Source organism: Mirounga leonina, unplaced genomic scaffold (genome assembly GCF_011800145.1).
Source record: "Mirounga leonina isolate KUSES-001 unplaced genomic scaffold, KU_Mleo_1.0 Mir_53, whole genome shotgun sequence".
NCBI lineage: Eukaryota > Metazoa > Chordata > Mammalia > Carnivora > Phocidae > Mirounga > Mirounga leonina.
This window is the reverse complement of record NW_023270807.1, coordinates 32914006-32934996: the sequence shown is the minus strand read 5'-3', so window position 1 is coordinate 32934996 and position 20991 is coordinate 32914006. Positions and strand designations below refer to the sequence as shown.

The window sequence follows — 20991 nt, the reverse complement described above, 5'->3', positions numbered from 1 at the left end:
TCAGGTTCTAAGCTCCAAATTACAGGAGAATATTACATCCTCTTTTCTTTTCATCTTTAAAGATGCATCATATTGTTGTGTGCTTTTACGAGAAAGTTTGTATTACAACCCTTCTAAACTGGTGGGGGGACGAAGGGAGGGAAGATTTAGAAGTTAAAGGTCAAATATTCTCATTCTTTATCAAGAAGGAAGCTGGTGTTCAGCCAGTAAAAAAAAATGAGTGCTATAAGATTTTACTAAAAGCAAATATAACAATACATAAACAATAGTAGATTCCAAAAGGAGATAAAAAAAAAGGCTAAAACAAACATAATCATCAAAACAATAACACCGCCATGCACAGATCAGACCTCCTGTGACTAGACAGGTGTGTGTGTGTGCTGCTGGGGGCTGGGGTGGGGGCCGCTCACAATGAGCATTTTGAATTGTAATTGCGGAAATCGGTTCCTCGGTTTTAGGAATGTGTAAACAGTTCCACAGAGGCTCATAAGTCTCTGGATTTTGAATAAACAAGTAGAAAAGCAGTCTGCCTGGATTAGAATAAAAATATATTTGGAACCTTTCCACAATCTCCAATGAAACAAAACAAATTTTGAATACTTAGGAAATTAATTTTACATATTTGTAATAATACCTTTAAGGGCGAGAAGAAAGAATAGTAGAATGGAAAGAGAGTCATCACACACAGTTACCATTACCAAATCCCTGTATTTACCTGGTAGTATGTAGGCATTCTGCACTTCGTCCTCGTTTTGCTCTGGGCAGCATAAGAAGCTCACTGCACAGACAGGATGGGTGGTGGATGAAACAGATAAATCATGAGGCATTAAATGACATGGGTTATGCCAATGGTATGCCGATGAAAACGTGAAAAGGGAAGAAACCAGATTGTCTGCACTAGCATATTTGCTCGAGAGGTTAAACAAAAATAAACATGACAGTATTTAAAAAATTTTAAACAATAAAGTACAAACATCATGGTCAAAGTCCTAGCTGTTGTTGATTTGCTATTATATTTCCAAGTGACTTTATAGAATATTAAAACAAAACTAAACTAAACTAAACCTTCCCCAAATAAGACACAAAAAATCTATTCTAATTCCAGATACTTGGATATTTTAAAAACTTCTGAAAGGCCTACACATCTGGACTTTCTGATACTCATTGGAACCCTAAGCATGGAGTCCTCTTGACTTTTACAGACACTAAAAATGCAATATCCTCTATGCTTCTTCTTAACCAATCATGAATATACTCGATTAGAATTGTTTTATCTTAAAACTGGTACTTTTTCTATGCTCAAATTAATTTCACTTTGTTAAATGCCCTGGTCAAGAAGTCTTTTTTTCCCATCCTCACCTAAATTCAAAGGGACCCCCAATGAATGTTGACAAAGTGGCCTTCACTCAACTCAACTCAGGCTGAGCAGTGTGGAATCCTATTGCTCAGAGCAGCTCTTATCTCAGCACCCAATATGACTCCACTCTTGAAGGTCATGGCACCCCTTCCCACAATAGGATGACAATAAAGGATTAAGAAGCCCTATTGAGTTCTGTGTCCTTGACTACATGGCAAAAAGTCAATCATTAAGCACCACTAAGATTTCCCTACTCCTTCCTGAAAGCGTCTCTACTTTAAAAATCCAGAAGAGAATATTCAACAAGGTGAGTATTCTAAAACCTTAAATCAAATCCTGAGCTTGTGGTCTGGCATATTACACCGGTATGTGGTTAGTTTGAGAAGAAAGTCTATGGGCATGTAGAACAACAGAGTTGTAATGTAGATTTTTAGTAATTGTGTCCAGGGAATGTTTCCATATGAAAAACTCCATCTCATATATTTTATACTTTATAGACATTTTATGGGAAGCTCTCACAGAAACTCTGCAACATTGTCTTTCAGATGACCTGTATCCAAAACTGTTTAATAACATAAAAAACATAATTTTATAATTACATAAATAACATCCCAAAGACTGCAACCCACAAAATACAAAATATTTGAAAGTTGCTTATGCAGGCTTCCTTCTATAATTTAGAAACAACAAGCAATACATTTTAAACTGGCTAAACATAAATTTCAATTTGTAAACAAATGCACACATTATGACAATATAATGTTAGCCAAATATTTCCTAGAGTTGCATTTCTTTTAGAATATCCTAACAGCTGTTCCTTGAGAGTTCAGTTTTGAATGATTAAATACTTTTACTTTCTGATGTACTATGCCAAGATATCTATCATATACTAAAACAGAGCAAATAAAAAGTTATAATGTTGAGACCATAATTTGAACAAATACCTGTCTTGTTCTGATAAATACTGACTATCCACATCTCTGGATCTGTGATCAACTGGACTTCGGGAGGCATCATGGTGTCTAGTTGGAGAACGTGACCTTCTTGTTGGATGAATTTCATCTAAACTCCTAAAATGGTTACAAAAATACAAATGCATCAAAGTATATAATCTTCCCAAATCTGGCAGACAGACGAATGGGGAAGATTTGTTAGTAACTGGCAAAAAACAGGCATGGCTTGAGAAGTGTTGGCATCATAACCAAATGCATATTTTTATCAATGAGTTAAAGGTATTTATTCTCTATGAGTGCTTTGCCTGTGCTACATTTCTCCAACCTTCTTTTGCATCTCTGTCAAAAAAGGACAATTTTCATCTGCATACTTAATTTAAATTTCAGAAGTATATTTCAGGATAAGATAAAATATAGCACTACATTACTTATGTTTTACATGCTTTTATAAGCACTTAAAGTGCTTCAAAGAGACAATTCTAAATTCTAAATTTTTTTTCTAAATTCTAATTTTTTTATTATATTTTTTCTAAATTCTATTTTTTTTTAAAGATTTTATTTATTCTCTGAGACACAGAGATACAGAGAGAGAGAGAGCATGAGCAGGGGAGAGGCAGAGGGAGAGGGAGAAGCAGGCTCCTTGCTGAGCCAGGAGCCCGATGTGGGGCACGATCCCAGGACCCTGGGATCATGACCTGAGCCGAAGGCAGACATTTAATGACTGATGCTTAACCATCTGAGCCACCCAGGCGCCCCAAAATTCTAAATTTCTTAAAAATACTTTCTGCCTCTTAAGCTTTTCCTCTTTGCCATTTCTCTCCACAAGTTATTCATTATCATACAATTCTTCCTAACAGGAGAGAAAACTAGTCAACAGAATACAAGATAGTTATTCAAAAACCGTGCTTGGGACATAAACTTCTACTCGTGGAAAAAGTTTCTTGAGATTCAAGAACAGAATGTAATATAGATGGAGTAATGAATAAAAAGACATTTTGCCCACAAATGATTCTGAAAAAATAACCTGACTGACTAAACCATTATTTCATGTCAGTAACAGTCTTGTGGCAGCTTACATTGTATTAAAATTAAAAAGTACTGTCAGAGACTTCAAGCCCATCTCAAAGCCTACCTCTGTAATGGCACATTTGGTAAACGTGAACGCGGCCTTCCCTGATCATCGCCGCGGTGAGGAGATACTGAACGTGAGCGGTGATGAGTTGTTCTTTGCTGTTCTGGCACAGTTAATGTTGTAGATTTACTTTCTCTAGCACTAGACCTATAACCTACTGGCAAGAGTACACACAAAAAAATCAGTCAGTATTCTATAATGTAAACATAATATCAAGTTATATCTAAAGCAGCCACGGACCTACTACAATAAATGCCATGCAATCAGTATTATTAGCTTTTCTCTTCAAAACTATTAAGTATACGTACACAGAGTGTAACATATACATGCATAAAAACAGGTTACAGATTTGTTCAAAGTGCCCATGGAGATACTGCATATGAATATGACAGTTGATGCCTCAGATGTTATGATGAGCTGGGATACTATTTTAATTTAAAAAATGATGAGTTAGTGATTTTTCATTGACAGTGAACTATAGTTAATAGATAAGTCAATGCTTAGAAATTTGAGGTCTCTTTAAATGTTATTTGAATTTTTCTTCCAAAGGATAAACTATTTTAGTCGGATTTCAGATGTCTTTGCAAAAAAGAAAAGTTATCATATCAATTTTTGTTAACAAAGAGTAGTAAGATCTTCACTATTACAAATATTCACTCAATTTGCAAACTACATATAATGCCATAATTTTCAAATGAAAACAGTGTATGGATGGGGATGACTATGGCAATAATGCAGAGAAAATTAACCCTCCTATAGAAACAATCGTCAAATCTACCTCAGACATCTGAAACTATTCCACAAAATGTGTTGATAACATAATTTAGTTAATACAGTTAACATAATTGCAATTAAAAATAAATTCTAAATTCATTCTCCCTTGAAACAAAAAGGTTTATATCATCTCTGACTTAGTTAAGATAAAACAGTAATCCAATCTCAACTCCAAGTAACAGTTAATTAATTTTTTTTTTCCACAAGGGTCATTGTTTGCTATTATTGAAAGGAAAATAAAAAATTCTGTAGCCAAAGGGAAAATAATTATATTTACAACTACATAAAAGTACATGAAACATGAAAACATTAAATTTAACTGGGCAGCTTGAACTTTTCTTCATTTATTTACTTGATAACTCCTACATTATTTTAAAATATGCCATGAAACATCATTATGAAAGGCAGACTAAAATTCTCCAATAATTTATTTGTTGTGATTGTATGATCTTTTAACTAAGCTTAACGAATAAGAAAGGTCTTTAAACATTTCATAAATGATTATGAATGACAATTCAAAATGATAATATCAAGATCAGAGATGCCTAACCATTCTGTCATTCTAAAAATGTAAGTATAATGGCCAAATAATGTAACCATAAATGTTATAATTTATAGTTTCACATACTTCATTTTATAACAAAAATCATAGCAATTAAGCTATTATTTTGAGTTCCACATAGGAAAGTTTCTTTGTCATTGTTCAAGTGTATAAATTGTAATATTAAGTTTAGAAAGAAACCAAGTAAATTTACATGTAGTGAATTTATTTCATAGCTCATTATAAAAAATGGTGGTTTTTTTTTTTTAAGATTTTATTTATTTATTTGAGACAGAGAGAATGAGAGACAGAGAGCATGAGAGGGAGGAGGGTCAGAGGGAGAAGCAGACTCCCTGCCGAGCAGAGAGCCCGATGCGGGACTCGATCCCGGGACTCCAGGATCATGACCTGAGCCGAAGGCAGTCGCTTAACCAACTGAGCCACCCAGGCGCCCCAATGGTGGTTATTTTTAAAGATAATTAATCCAAGGTCTGAATTACTTAAACACTTCAAATTACCACTTGATATCACTTGATAACTTTTTGTATCAATCATACAATAATTATGGAAGGTCAAGATTGAATTGGGAGCACCATTTCAAGATTTCAATGAATATTCCAGGTATATAAATAACACTTTCATATTTGATATAATAAAACTATTAGGAAATAACTTAGAGAATTTAGACATCTTACTGTTAGAAGGGTATAACTGATTTTTTTTCACGGGTTCTTTGTATTTACATAGAAAGTAGTATCTTTCTTTTTTTATCCTATCCTAATTTGTATACATAGTTTTTTAATGCTTTTCAAAATAATTTGGTTTTCTTTGTATTATGTTTAATTTATTGTTGATAACACATATTCTCTACCTTCAGTAAAAGGTGGGAGGAAACTGCTATTTTATGCTCATTTCAATGCTTTGGTTAACTCAAAGAGTGTGTTTATGTTTGTTTCTTACTTTCTGAATTTCAAATAATGCTCAGAAAAGTTGGGGTTACCATGTGTCTTGCCCCACATAAGGGTACTCTGCATATTTTTATTCTTCTTAAGCAGCTAAAATTACTTATTTTAAATAACAACAAAGCTATGATAAAGTTAATAAAATGTAGCTCTGAGCTTCTCAGCTACTTTTAGAAACTTAGGCTTCCCTCAGTGGAGAAAGGTAGTAATAAGTACATCAAACCAGAGCACAGAACTCTGTGGTCCTAGAAAAGCAAAAGTATTAGAAATTTTAAGGTTCAGCTGTGGTAGAACATCTAAATTAAGCTTTTGAACTTCAGGAAAGAGAACCAGAAACTTCAGAGTACACTGAACATATGTAGAACTAGTATCTACATCTAAACAAATCTCTCTTCATATTGGATGCTAGGAAACATGGTAAAAAATTTGCAATCTATCTCTAAAAGCATAGGAGAATTTATCCACCTGCTTGTTTATTAACTTATCCTTTCATTTTATTTTTGCTGCTTGCCCTTATTTTACCAATGCCTCACCTGTCTTCTTTTTCAAAAAATGTATATTACTGTGTAACTTGCTATATCATATCTCCCACACCTATATCCCTTCAGAAGCTACCATACATCCCTTTTGTATCAATGAAGAGTATACCTGAAAATATAAATTAATTGCATTGTCTCCCTTTTTAACTTATGAAAGACCTCTGGAACATAAAATATTACTTATTGATTATTGATTTGTTACATTCTTATAAGAGTCCTGCCTCTTTACCTTTTAAATGTTAAATAAAAATGAATATTATTTGAAATGACAATTTAGGCATTCCTTCTATATGATGAAAGAGATTATATATGTTTATAAAAATCATGATATGGTATATTTCAGTACAGAATACAAATATTTTTAAAACTCCATGTTTTTTAGTGGTATCCAAGCATTAATTCCAATTGTAGTGGGTCCTGTAACTCCCATTTTGGCTGCTATCTGTGTGATCTCTCAGGGAAATGAAAGGAAACTCACCATTTTAGTAATTTAGTATTTATTCAATTGGCCATTTATTCTTTTATCCATTTGCTGTTACCTCATCATTAAAAAATATGAAATTTTGGGTGAATAAAACTTGAGAACCACACACAGAAGTAAATTCTGTTTAGATGAGTTGGTAATGACCACATTAATGCTGATTAATAGTCAAGATTCTTGTTAGAAAGGCTTGATGACTTTCCTACCGGGAATCATCTGATTCCTATTTAAATATGTCAGTGGATTTAATGTACAATCACTTTTCCACTTTCAACTTTATAAAAGACAAATCTTCTGTTGAATGTTGTGTTAAAGTTTCTGTGGAGAATGTGTCTCATTATTATGATACTTTTAAAAACAAACAAAACAGAAAATATGAAATTTTATCCACTAATACTTAAAACTCCTGCAGTCTGATATCAGAGAGTATTATCTAAGAATATAGATGTGAACAGCACCAGGTTTATTGTTTTTAAAAATATTTCCTAATGTCATACAGTGATTAAAGACTATATTTTCTCTGAATTATAGGAAGCAAATGAAACCTAATTTTAGAGAACTCTCCATAATTTCTTCTAGTTTTAAAGAAGTTATATGTTTCTCTTTGAATTGTGAATTTAGTCATTTAGATTTAATGTGGAATCTGTCTACTGACTTTGTCAAAATCATTGCCCTCAAATTAAGTGCATCTCCATCTGAGAAATCACATAAATTAAGGGGTCATATGTCATTACTGTCCTAAAGAAATGCCTTTAATAACTCATATTTATACATCCCAAGATTTTCTCCTTACTTCTTATTTGGTATTTCCTTACTTTTTATTAGTAAGTCAAGGAAATAGCACAGGATTAGTGCCAAGAAAATAAGCCTTTACTACTTGGTTTTACTCACTTTCTGATGAGAGTCAGATGAGAAACATAGATTTGAATCACATAATGCCACAAAAATTTTACTAACTTGACAGTGACAAAAAGATGTCAATTTAAAATGAATATTGAATCTTTCTAAAGCATTTCCTTATTTTAATATGTACATATACATTCTAGGTATAAGTGGTAAACACATCACAAAAGCATTAAAAGTTAAGCCATGCCACATGCAGTTTTAAACCCTGCCATGCACCTTTCTCAGTATATTCCATGGAAGGCTACATTATTTTCAGAAACAGAGGAAGGAAAAATCATAGGCATACAATATAAAACATAGGAGAATGGAATTTTTATTTGAGAAAATTAACCATATCCTTTCAAAATGAAATTTGTATTTTTGCTTATGCTCAGAGCATTGTGAAAGAATGATTTCAACCTAGCTAGCCATCTTAGCTTCTACAACAGAACCTGACTAAATTAAATAAATGGGACTGTTAATGAATAGTTATTAGTCCATTTTAAACTTTCTTAATAATTTGGAACACAAGTCACCATGGAATAATAGAATACTGATTTCTCTGTGCTACAAATCTCCAGCTCAGTATCCCAGATAAGTCTGGAAATTGACAGTGAACACAAGCATAAGAAGCACAGTGAAGCAGAGCCATGCTCTTCACCCACGCACCTGGAGGAACTACTCCAATACCATCATCAACCTCATAATCTGAGATGTCACTATCACTGATTCGCTGAGATCCTGTACAACAATAAGGCAAACAGATACCTCTGGGTCTTTTGGTTTATGAAATGTAAAGGACATGGTCAAATTTTTTTTAAAGGCTAACGACATTACTACTAAATACTTTTGAACAAGAATAACACAAAGTAAACGCTGAGCTGATTTTTTTTTTAAAGTTTGTTCTCCAAAGATAACATTTTCTCAGTATTTCCTCCCTTTAATAACTTAATTTTTCAAATTTTCTTTAATTAATGTATTATAGTAAAAGCCTATAGCGAAGTGTATACACTGTTTTCTGCCCAATTAGGCGCCCTCCTCCACTGTTCTGGGAGGATGGGAGGATGGGGCTCGGTGGGAAGGCTGAAAGACTTTCTTGGCTGGAACTCTACTAAGCTCATATTACTAAAAAGGATGTCACGGCTCTTGATAAAATATTTATGTTTATCCTTCAAAATTAGCCATTATATTGCATTAAACATTAACTTTGAGAAAATGATTGATCAGAGAGGTACTAACATGAAATGTTGAATTATAAGAGGAAAACAATTTCATTCTAGATTACCAAAAAGAAGCTTCTAAGTATCAGTTGATTTATTATTTAGTCATAACTCAAAATTTAATGGACACATGCAGAAAAGAATACTCTTTTCCCAATCACCAGATAAGTAACAACATACTTTACCATGTGTTTTTAAAAATGTTTCTTATGAATAATAATACTAAAAATACCCAGCAACTATAAAGTTATCAAGAACCTTATATGTAACAACCCATTAATAATAAAAAAAAAATTATCAGTACACCAATCAACAACTCAGTCAGTACTGGGCAAAGAATGATAATTCAGAGTTTTTAAACTTTCAGCTCTGGAATCACTCTACTGTACTATACATATTACTTTCATTAGGGAAATGCAGAAAATAGTTTTGTCAAGTCTCTATATAGATAAATAATTTCCCAATATTTTGATCTCTAATAAACATTTGAAAAATACCTTGAATGTCAATCTCTAATATGATCATGACCACATAACTAATTCTGGTTAATTAAAAATAACTTTAACCTACTTTGTAGTTTTTTGCTAGAGCTTTCTCCATGAATGTGTCGCCTTGGCATGAAAGGTGATGGCTGAGGCAGAGGTAGTGAGGATTCATCATGTGTCTGAAGTTTATACCAGTGTGGCTCATCATCTAAAAGTGCTGTCTCCAATTCTATGAGGATCTGAAAGGGCAGTTCTTAAATTAAATCAAGTGTCTTGACCAAAACATAATATAAAAGCAACCGTAATTAGTACATATCACAGAAACTTCCGTAAGTATTTGGCTTGAATCTTTACAAGATACGTCACCTCTCCAAGAAATTCACTCTCTTCTTCTTGTACTCTTGGTTGATCCCACACAGTTATTTCTAACATCCGTTCTCTAAAATCTCTACGATGTACATGTGAATAGACAAATGTCTGATTCCATTTTGGTTCTAGGACTTTCTTTACTGTTTTGGTCCTCCTTTTGCTTTTATCACTGAAAAATAAGTATGTCAACAGAAAAATAAGTATGTCTTGTAGATGAAAAAGCAAAATGAAGTGTCTGCTGCCATCTATTGTAGTGACATGTAATACTGCTCCTGGGATTTTTTTTTTACTATTTTTAATTCATAACTTTTAACATAAGTCTAAAAAGACTGCAGGGTTTAACACTATTCTAATTTTAACTATAATGTTAGCAGTAGTTGGGATAATAGGCATACATACACAAAGGTACATTCTAAATGATGTATAGCCATCCAAGACTAATAGATGTATAAACAAGGTAATGAAAAAACTTTAAATTGGTACATTATTTTTTAAAAAATAGAAAGCTTGTGGGATTTTTTTTTTTTTCAGGGAGAACATAGTTTATTCCCTCATAGAGAATGATTTATTATATTTTAAAATTATATCACAGGTGTGCATATGCATATGTTCAAACTCATCAAAATGTACATGTTAATTATATGTAATTTTTGGTATATCAATTTTACCTTGATAAGGCTTTAAAAATAAATAAAACTTATCCCAGGAGATGATATTGTACCTTTTCTATTAGTAAGAATTTTTGCATATTTTTCTAAAATTATTCACTACCTTCTATCTGGAAGAAAATACATTTTCACATAGGGATTCCTGGGACGCCCATCTACTCTAGTCGGTAAATCTGTTGCTTGAAGAACATTTACAATCAGCTGGTGTCCCACCTTATCATACCACAACTTCACCTAAGATCAATGAAGAAAGGAATTATTTGTAAAAGTCATGAGGTATTATAATTCTACAAAAAAAGTACTGCAACTATTTTTGAAGAACTTTTAAATTACAATACAATTATAAATATTATTTCTGAAAAGAATTCCAACTGGAAAGCATAACCACCTATAACTTGACTTTTCTCTTTATGTATTTTAAACATGACTTACAACGGGCAAGGCTAGAGTGTCATACTCTCTCATATCTGGTTATGAAAATAAAACTGATAAAAATTTTATAAAAAAGTAAGGGAAGAAGGGAGTATTAAAACAATAATCCTCATCTTTAAGTGCTAAGTGCCAGTGTTTGGTGATTATAAATGCCTTGATCTTCGTGTTGCTGAATGCATTTTGTAGTACTATGCGTGTTGGAATGAGATTTAATGAATAAGTAATTTACACAAGTGATTTGGTAGAGATCAGGAAACATATTTACTGTGGGCCTCTTTTATACCAGGTACTGCTGTTTTCTATTTTTTTTCCCATTTAATTTTTATAATTAACCTATTACAGGTAAATTTTCATGAGAGAAGGGGAAAAGAACAAGGAAGGCAGGAAAGGTACATTACATACCCTCAACTAAGTGAAGGCCAAATAATGATATTTCTACTAAGATTTCATAGTAGTTTGAATAGAGAAAAATGGGGATATGGTACACTGAAATACCATCAAACTCCTAAAAATCAGAACTTTAGCAGTCAATATAGTATTTGTGCTGGCAGTGAACAATGTTAACATTACTATTTTTTTTAATTTAAAAGTTAGTTCTTTGGTTGAGTAAGAACTATGAGCAAAAGTTGTCTAATGGGAATATATTGAACATATTTAAAAGTCATTATAAAAAAATAAACTAATTTAATATATGATTGGTCTTTCATAGTACAGGGCAGATTAAAGATTCAAACCTGAATCCATATGAATCCTTATCTCTGTTCTCAATTAATAACAGAGATGTGTTTTTCATAAAACCAAAACAGGTTTTTATCCCTCCTAAAATATTGGTGGAGTATATGAGAGATTCACACACACACACACACACACACACGCACACACAGGGCAGGGCAGATAAAATAAACAGGACTATACAAAGATATTCAATTTACTAAAAATAGAAGTTAAAAACAGGAATGGTTTTAAAAATAACAGCAAGCTTACAGCTATCTTCTTTGTTTAATTAAATGCCAAGAGAAGAGCAGCAAAAATAGACTATAGAAATCCACACATTACCAAAGGAGAAAAAGTAAACTATTTATAGAATAGTTTGAAGCAAGTTTTCTTTTAGTTACGAATATAAATATCCTGTCTTGTACCATAATCTACATAGATGTGGCATTTCATAATGGTTTGCCATAGTTTCTTTACTCTGGCTTTCCCCACGTCATATATAAAGCAACAGTAAGAAAAACTGTAGCTTTTTCAGAATGACATCAGAAATGAAGTGTTTCATCAAATGATTCAAGAAGTTAAAAAGAGTATTTACAATTCTTTTTTTCCTCCAGGCTCATAAGGTTGTTAAGTGAGTAGAACATGACCTTCTGAGTTGATTATGTCCAACCAACTACTTACCTTAGAAACTTTTATATAGCATACAAAACATAATGGGTATTTTATTTACTTATGTTGTCATTTATCATTGAATGTTTACAACATCTGGGTACATTGTAGGCACTCAACAAATATTTCCAGATAAAAATATGAATAAAGACTAATCTAATAATTTAATAAATACATGCAAAATTGTGAAATAGATTATGGTGTTAAATATATGACATATATTTGAAGGAAGACTTAAAATTTGGGGGTACATTTAAAGGACAAATGACCTTCATTTTTAAGGACAGACTCAAAACAATGAGCAAAGACTAATGGTTCCAACATGTGTGAAAAATACATACAGAAAGTTGTCCTGGCAAGACTTGTGGGGCATCTTTTAGAGCTCCAGGACTTGTTGGAGAAATAACAGAAATAGAAGGCCTTTCCATCTTCTGAGATTCAAAGGAACTTGAACCTAAAATGAGAAAAAAAATTAAGTAATTTTTGTTTATATTTTTAATTTATTTTTAATATAATTTATATTTTTAAAATATAAAAATTTATGTTTAATTTAATTTATGTTACATTTATAATGTGTGTGAGAATAAAGATTTTTTTATGAAATGTTAAATGCACCTGTTATTTGTATAAAACTATAATTCAATACCATCAATAAAAGTAAACCTACTTTTAATTGGATAGTCAGAGAAAATGATCATATTGTCTTCTTCGGTCACTTGCCTATTTTAAAGCATTTAAAATGATATAATTAAATATTGTATTTATTTGCTCCAATTTAATATTGGTTTTCTGTATTTCTGGGGTGTATTTGTACAGTTTAGTTTCTGGCATAACCTTACATGTAGATAAAGGCTTCATGTTTTAGTGATAAGAAAGATGGTGCCTATTATTTTAATTATCTTGGCTAAAGAATTATCTATTATGAACTGTCCTTGCTGAAATTAAAATGAATTCACATATAATTTATGAACCACATCTAAGCCTAGAATTCATTCCTTTTAAAATAAGATTTACCATCTATCTCAGTTTTTATTTTAAAGATTTATTTATTTATTTTGAGAGAGCGTGTGTGCAGGAGTGGGGTGGGGAGGAGCAGAAGGAGAGGAAGAGGGAGAAAATCTCCAGCAGACTCCCCACTGAGTGGGGAGCCCAACATGGAGCTCGATCTCATGACCCTGAGATCATGACCTGAGCCGAAACCAAGAGTCAGACGATTAACCTACTGAGCCACCCAGGCACCCCCTGCCCCCATCTATCGCAGTTTTGATCTTAAAAATGAATCTCTTGAATGTCTGAGAATGTTGTCTCAAGAGACCCACTTCACCTTCACATGGAGAAGGCTGGCTTTCCATTTAGCCACTCAGTGTGGCTTTTCTCCCGTCTTTTTAAAATGAGAGTTCTCTCTTCTCAGATTACTATTAAAGTATACCCTGACACAATGCATGGAATGCTATTACCCCAGCAAGTATAACCTTGAACCCACAGCCATTCAAAATTTAGCTTTATTGATAAACACTTAGGGAGCATTGCCTGAGGGTATGTCATCCACACATTTTTTTCTATACACACAAATTAAGTCTAAGTTAAACCACATAGCATCACTCTGTGTCCTCCAAACACTTCAAGAAAGAATTTATAAAATTCTTTGTTACTGTGCTTCTTTTTTCAAGTATCCTTAGAATAATTTTTTTTCTTGGGTCTTCGTCCAAGAACACTGTTGCTTCTAATAATCAGTTTGTTTTTAATATTATAACAGTTTATTTTTAAATAGTATCAGATATAAATTATGCAATTGGTCCCATTTCCCTCTATGTATTAGTTATCAGAAAGCTCAAAACCAAATATGGGCTCATCTCCAGCAGGTATGCATGTTGGTCTGCATTCAATATACTAAGCTGATCTTTAGTTCCTTGTCTATCCCATTCACATATTTTCTACCTCCTTATAACCATGATCACTTGTTTTCCTCTTAAATCACTTTGTATTTTGTATTTCCATAAATGGGTACCTAAGAACACTTGATCATCAAGCCCAAGGTATTGTGAAATTAATGCCAATCCATTGCAGAGTAAATATCTGCATCACTTTCACATTCTCACTGAAAACCTCATTACCTGTCTAGACTTCATTGCACACATTGTCATCTTCTATCACCTGGAGAGTCTTTTAATGGCTATGTAGATAATTTAACCCTCTAGCTCACTGTCTCCTGACCCCCTTATGCCCACTGAACTTCACCTCTACTCCACCCACTCATTTCCATGATCATACCAGACACTGTTTAATTTTTTTTATTATTTTTATTTTTAAAAATTCTGTTATTATTATTTTAATTTAAATTTTAGGTAGTTAACATCAGCGCAATATTGGTTTCTGGAGTAGAATTCAGTATTCATCACTTACGTACAATACCCTGTGTTTATGTTAGGCTGTTTTTAAAATATCTGTTAATGTGCTTGTTTCCCTCACTTGAAGTCTAGCTCATGAGACTAATGAGTTAATTACCAATCAGACTGAATAATCCAGTATCACAATACATTTTTATGTACAGCAAACATAACTAGTACTGGTATATTAACTGAGCTCTGTGAGGGTCCTGCCTGTTATGATGCAGAGGGCACTGCCAGTTAAGATTTTTGTATAGCCATCAAAAAAAAAAAAGTAGAAAAAGAAAAATCTTAAAGTAGAACTTTGGGTTTCCAATGATTGTCATAGTTGCCTACTTCTGACATTATTGGAGATAACCTTAGTACAGTAATACCAATTCATTTATATCAAATAACTAAAGCAAATGGTAAATCTTTATTCTTCAATTTCATTCAATACATATTATAATAACAAATAAATCTTATACTCACTGGACTCCAGTGGAGGATGGGAGCTCTCAGGAATCCGTGGAATGTCACTAAAAGAAATAGGGTATGGTGAAAATCCCATTAGCTAAATTACCTTGCCTGAGGCAATCACAACCACATTTTATTTCAGTGGTGTGAACAATCCTTTTGGGTCTTTACAGGTGTGGAAATGGACAGGAGTTACTATCAAGGCAATTACTAATGTGCATGAATGTCAAACACCACACACACGCACGCACACACACACAAACTGCAGTAAAAATAAGTTTTTATATATTTAACAGCAAAACACTTCAACATGACAACAATCAGACTAATATTGTGGCTAAAATTACCACAATATTTTTACTACCAAAACAGCAGGTTTTGGAAATAAAAAAATGTTAAAGGTAATATTTTATTTCAATTCTAGGAAATCAAAATGACACATATTTTACAAATCAGTAATATGCTTTACAAACACATCTGAAAGAGTTTACTGAATGAAAGGGATGAAAACATTTCTTGATAATAAAATAATATGGTGAATATCATGGGCAAAGTTAATAAAATGAAAAGGATGAATTGCTTTGGAAATTAAAAATGGTTCAAGCTTGCAACAAAAAAGCTAAAATATTTTATATATGTGAATATATAATTCATATACACATATATAACCCTATATAGAGATTTATATCTCTATACTCAAGTTAACTAAATATATGGCCATTTACTGTATGATTAGAAAGTGACTCGTGAGAACACCCATTCCTGTCACACTCACAAATTACTCTGAATAAATGTTTACTATAACCTCAGCTTAATCCATTATCCACTGTGACCTTAAGAACCCTGGACCAGTTTGGTTTGGGAAGTGTACTATATATAACTACTTTACCTCTGGTTTTTCAAAGATAGTTTAGTATCAATTTAAGGAGATTAACAATACGCAAGTATTAACATGACATATTAAAGCAGACTGGAGTTAGCTAGGACCAACAGAATTATTAGAATAATGCTAGAGCATTACTTAAGAATTTCTAACCACTTACCTGTGACCTAACTTCACTTTGACTTTTCTTTGCACTTTTGGGGGGTGGAGAACAGAAACAAAAACAGTTTTTCTGATTATTTTCCTGACTCCTCATTTTCACTTTTTTTTGAGTAATTTTCATAACCACCTATAATATTATACTTCTTACAAAGATAATACATCCTGTGTTGTGTATTTTATAAATACATTTTATCACAAATTTTTGAATAATGATTGGTATAAAATAAGTATTTCATAATTAAGAGACTAATCTTCAATACCTAAGACTCAAGAAACCAACTAATTATCTCCTGTTACCTTCTTCTAAATTTATCTAGGCAAATAAAAGTAGATTTTTAGAAAATCTAGAAGCAATAATTTTTTAGATAGTACAACTTTGAAAATCAGCCTCAAAGTCAATTATGGAAATTAGAATTTGGAACTCTAAAACCAGGCACAAGCTTTGGATTTTATGTGTCTGGGAAGGAAAGATGGAGAAGTTGTAAAAAAAATTTTTAAGGTGACTTTGAATCAAAATATATTAATGTTAATTGCTTCAGTAATATTTTTAGGCATAAATTTCCACGTCTACAAACAAGTCTTCTTAATTAGTTCTACTTATTCCACTCACAAGTAAGGTGATAGAATAGATCTGATACCAACTATAAGCATAAATACCAAGAATATTATATTTGGTAGGTTGGTAAAATTGGCCAATACCTCAAGATGGCTTATATTTCTTAGACCATACTGATCAAAGTGCATATAAGTTATATTTGGAATGATTCATGGAATTACTATACCACTAAACTATGAATACATATTGCTTTCTGCTTTAAATGAGCCATAGAACTACATTAAACATAATATTAAATATAGCTAGAATTATTCTTCTAGGATTCTAATAATTGTGCTATTAACTGGAAAGTTGATGCCAGATTTGATTTTATCTAAATATAATCTTCGCATTCCATATTTCTTTGAATTCCATAATCCATGAGAATTTAGGGTTTGTCTATGGAGATTATTACTTTTTAAATTATTTTCATACAGAAGCAAAAATAATGAAAATGTTATTCCAGTCCACTTTAATTGTCTGTTAGTTTTTTTTAAAGTTACCATAAATCAATATTTTAGCTGATTACTTTTAAACCTCTACATACCTGAAAGTATTTGGCAATGTGTACAATGCTTGATTTTAATTTTTTTTATACTTTTGATTCATTTTCCAATTTACTTACCTCTTTTCCAGTCTCATATTTACCTCAGCACTAGAACACATGTCATGTAAAACTAGCATGAATTATATAGTGTTGCTATTTAAAAAAATCTGCATGGAAATGTACAATACTTTTGCAAATGTCTTCAATGTTTACTCTTACACCACTTAAAATTGTTTATAATCTTGCTTTTATTTTAGAGTTTATATATATTAATATTATTCTTTGAAATATATGATAATACATTTTCAGCCCTTTGAAAATCAGGATAATTATATTTTCTTGTATGTTTTGCATTGACAGATACACATGAGGACAACAAAAATTTAAGGCTACTATTTTTTCAACATAAAAAGTCTTGAACTAATGGCTCTATAATATTTTAGAGAATAGGGGAAAAAAAGGGAATTATTTCCAAAAATATATTTAAATATCAAGCCAACTATAATGAGACAATTTAAAATGTCTTCCAAAAAATGACAGACTGGCAAAAAGAATATTTGGACTTTGTGTATTAGTCAGCAAAAGCTAACTAATGTGGGGAACTCTATGCGCAAATATAAAAAATATCCCACTGGCTGTAGATTATTAAATTATGCTAAAAATTGAAGTTTAAAAAATATTATACCAATTATTATGACCAGCTATAAAGTTGAAATATTTCACACTTGCTTGATTTTAAATGAAAGTTGGCACTACCCATCGGTAAAAATATAGAAAAAATATTCCATTCTTAGTAAAATAATAAAAAGTTCATGTAGACATGAAACAATTACTATTTTAAATGTCATAAAAAGACACCTTTGTTAGTGACTCCCTTTAAGGAAATATTACTCGTTAAATTAGAATTACTAAAAGTAAATAGTTCTGTCATTAAAAGAAAATATTTTTAGTTTATATTTCACTTCTGAAAAATACATATCAATATTTTTTGATATTACAAGTGTTAAACTGTGGAGCTTCTAAAACGTAGTGAAGAAAATTCAGTACTCAAGTTTAAAAAATGAAGAAATTTTAAAAAATCTAAAATGTATGCCCATATTTGAAGAAAAAACTATCCATGTTAACATGTACTGTATGAATGTATAAACTTCTTTTTAAAACCCTGCTAATACATGTAATTTACTAAACTTAAGAAGTAAGTTTTTTTAGCCTTACCCAATAGGCCTTGAAACAATAATTTCAACTTGAGGTTCTGATTTTGATTCTAAAATAATGTTGTAAACTTCTTCATTTGTAGCTCCCGGCAGGGGTTTACCATTCCATTCTAGAACTTCATCCCCTTGAATTTAAAAAAAAGGGTATTTTTTTACCTTATATATTCTGTTTGTTTTTCTTATCTTTTCTCTTTTTTAACAAAGAAATGCAAAACATATACAAATAGTTTAATTGTCTAGGCCCTGTTCTCAAAAGCAAATTGACTGACATATAATGTCAGCTCAATGGTTCTTCTATCTAAACACTTTTTTTTCTTTTCTTCTTTCTTTCCTTTTTTTTTTTTTTTTTCTTTTTCTTTCCCCCATAGAATATTACTGGTCACAGGAAACAGTACAATACAAAACTACCTTTATCTTTTGAAATATACCAGAAATAATATAAAAAATAATCTCATGCTATGGGATGGAATTAGCACAGCCTATTTGGAAACATTAAAAAATAATAATTAGCAGCATGTCCTCCATATAATAAATGCAGGCGGCTCTGTATGTGAAAGATCCTTATTGAACTCTGCATAAATCCTGCTTTGTTTTTGGTTGAAATAGCAATTAACATTTATTAGCATGAATTTTCCAATTATAAGTCATGCTTCATTGTCTTCACCAAACACACAACAGAATAAAAATGCATGAAAGGATTTGAGTTCATACCCATAGGGCAACGCAGGTAGCTATGGCAAAGTTACAAAGCAAGCAGATGTAGAACCGTTGCATGACAGTTAACCCACTTCCAGATGTTCATAACACACACATTCTATACATAATATATATTGTGAGCATTAAAGTAAAATTAGGAAATATTTTTATAATAAAAAATTAATAGAGTACTCATTAATTTGTTAAATATCCTAAGATTAATCAAGGAGAGTAATATGATGTTAAAATACATGAGCTAATACTTATTGTTGATATTTTAACTAGATATTTTACCATAGATCATTTGGGAAAAATTATTTTTCATGAATATTTAGAGCAGTTTTAGATCCCAAATGGTTCTCTGCACAGTACCCTTCAATTCACAATGGTAGGCTCTGCTGAAATATCCCAACCTCAAGGATACTTTGAGGTGTCTTAATTTGTTTTGTTTCTGCTCATTTTGTTACTCTCAGTGCCTGTAACATTTTAGTAGCTAAGTAAATATATGTTGAACTGATGAATCAATATGACCATTATACATATGAAAGCTAATTGTAAGCATGAAATCTTTGTTTTTTTAGGTAGGTCTGCAAAAGGAAGTAGAAAAAAGTTGTTTTGCTAGAACTATTTTAAAGTATTTTTTCCCAAATGCTGGCTTACTCAAAAATAAAAAATAAATATTTGAAAAGCATATGATGCTGCTTTGGTTTGTAAGAGCATGGTTAGTATCAACAGTTAAATGACTTCTAAAAGTTTGACCTAAGAAGTTACCCAGCAAGGTTTTTTAAATAGGCAATGAATGTATTTCGCTGTTAAAAAAGGAAATAAAATATAATTATAAATTTAAAATATATTCAGTCTTTTAAATGTGTTTGACCAAGAAAAGAAATGAAGTTTACATCATGTGAGTATATATATATATGTATGTGTGTATATGAAAAAATATTTTCTGAAACAATACTTACCCTGATATCTCTTACTCTATCATGTTCTAGTTCATTTTTTTTAAATGGATACAAACCATTAAATTAATGTAACTACCCAGTAATGAGTTGCAGTCAACATTTTGCAAAAGCACTGAATTATAAAATTCTCTTTATAGACAGCAACCTGGAAGCATAACTTTTAATACCATATTAACTTAATACATGTGTTTATTTACAAATCAATACCTCCTAAACTAGAAGGTGGTTTTTTTTTAAACAATATTTATTTTCATGTGGATAATCTCTTCAGGCAGGGATGTAGATTATGATGATGCAAAGATGAAAAGGAGATTTCCTCTGTCCTTACATTTGGTGGGGGAGAAATAGAGGAATAACTGTCTTTACTAAAGTGCTATATGCAATGATAGGAGTTCATCTGAGGAACAGAAGTACAGCCAGGTAAGTGCTAGGGAGAGAGTAATTAGTTACTGTTCCAGGTGAGATATCAGGAAACATTTTAGAATTAAGGCAACTGTAGATGTGTTTTGAAGGATGGAAAGGATTTCAACACGCAGAGCACAGAGCAGAGAAGCAAACAGGTAGACAAGAGGCATGGACTAGGTCTTAGAGATGGACAGCTTGCCAGCGACCTGTAGGCAGACTGCCATGGCAGAAGGTAAGGTGAATGGTAATGGAAGTGGCTGGAACAGTTAGCAGAGGACAGAGCTACAGAGCTTTGACGTAAGCAGATGATGATGGGGAGACAGGGAGGGGCTTTAATAAGGAGCATGTCAGTGTCAGCTTTGTGTTTTTGATAATTAAGCCAAGTAGTGGCACAGTGCATGGACTTAAGGGGAAGAAGCAGTAGAGAAAGTTATGGCAAGATTAAAGCAACAGTGCAAATGCTGCACAAAGGTCATGCTAGTAAACACAGCACTGTATAG

The 20991-nt window shown here is 31.9% G+C and overlaps 1 protein-coding gene across 1 annotated transcript in view; it reads right to left on the bottom strand.

Moving 5' to 3' along the window:
* Positions 1–20991, bottom strand: part of RIMS1 (regulating synaptic membrane exocytosis 1) — a 289231-nt gene that overhangs the window by 143676 nt on the left and 124564 nt on the right. Inside the window, exons 7-16 of the mRNA XM_034991516.1 lie at positions 18427–18550; positions 15040–15086; positions 12523–12635; positions 10470–10600; positions 9696–9867; positions 9415–9568; positions 8294–8365; positions 3443–3599; positions 2302–2427; positions 716–778 (exon numbers count right to left, since the gene is read on the bottom strand). Of these exons, the coding sequence (XP_034847407.1) occupies positions 716–778; positions 2302–2427; positions 3443–3599; positions 8294–8365; positions 9415–9568; positions 9696–9867; positions 10470–10600; positions 12523–12635; positions 15040–15086; positions 18427–18550 (1159 nt within the window). The remainder of the gene's footprint in view (positions 1–715; positions 779–2301; positions 2428–3442; positions 3600–8293; positions 8366–9414; positions 9569–9695; positions 9868–10469; positions 10601–12522; positions 12636–15039; positions 15087–18426; positions 18551–20991) is intronic.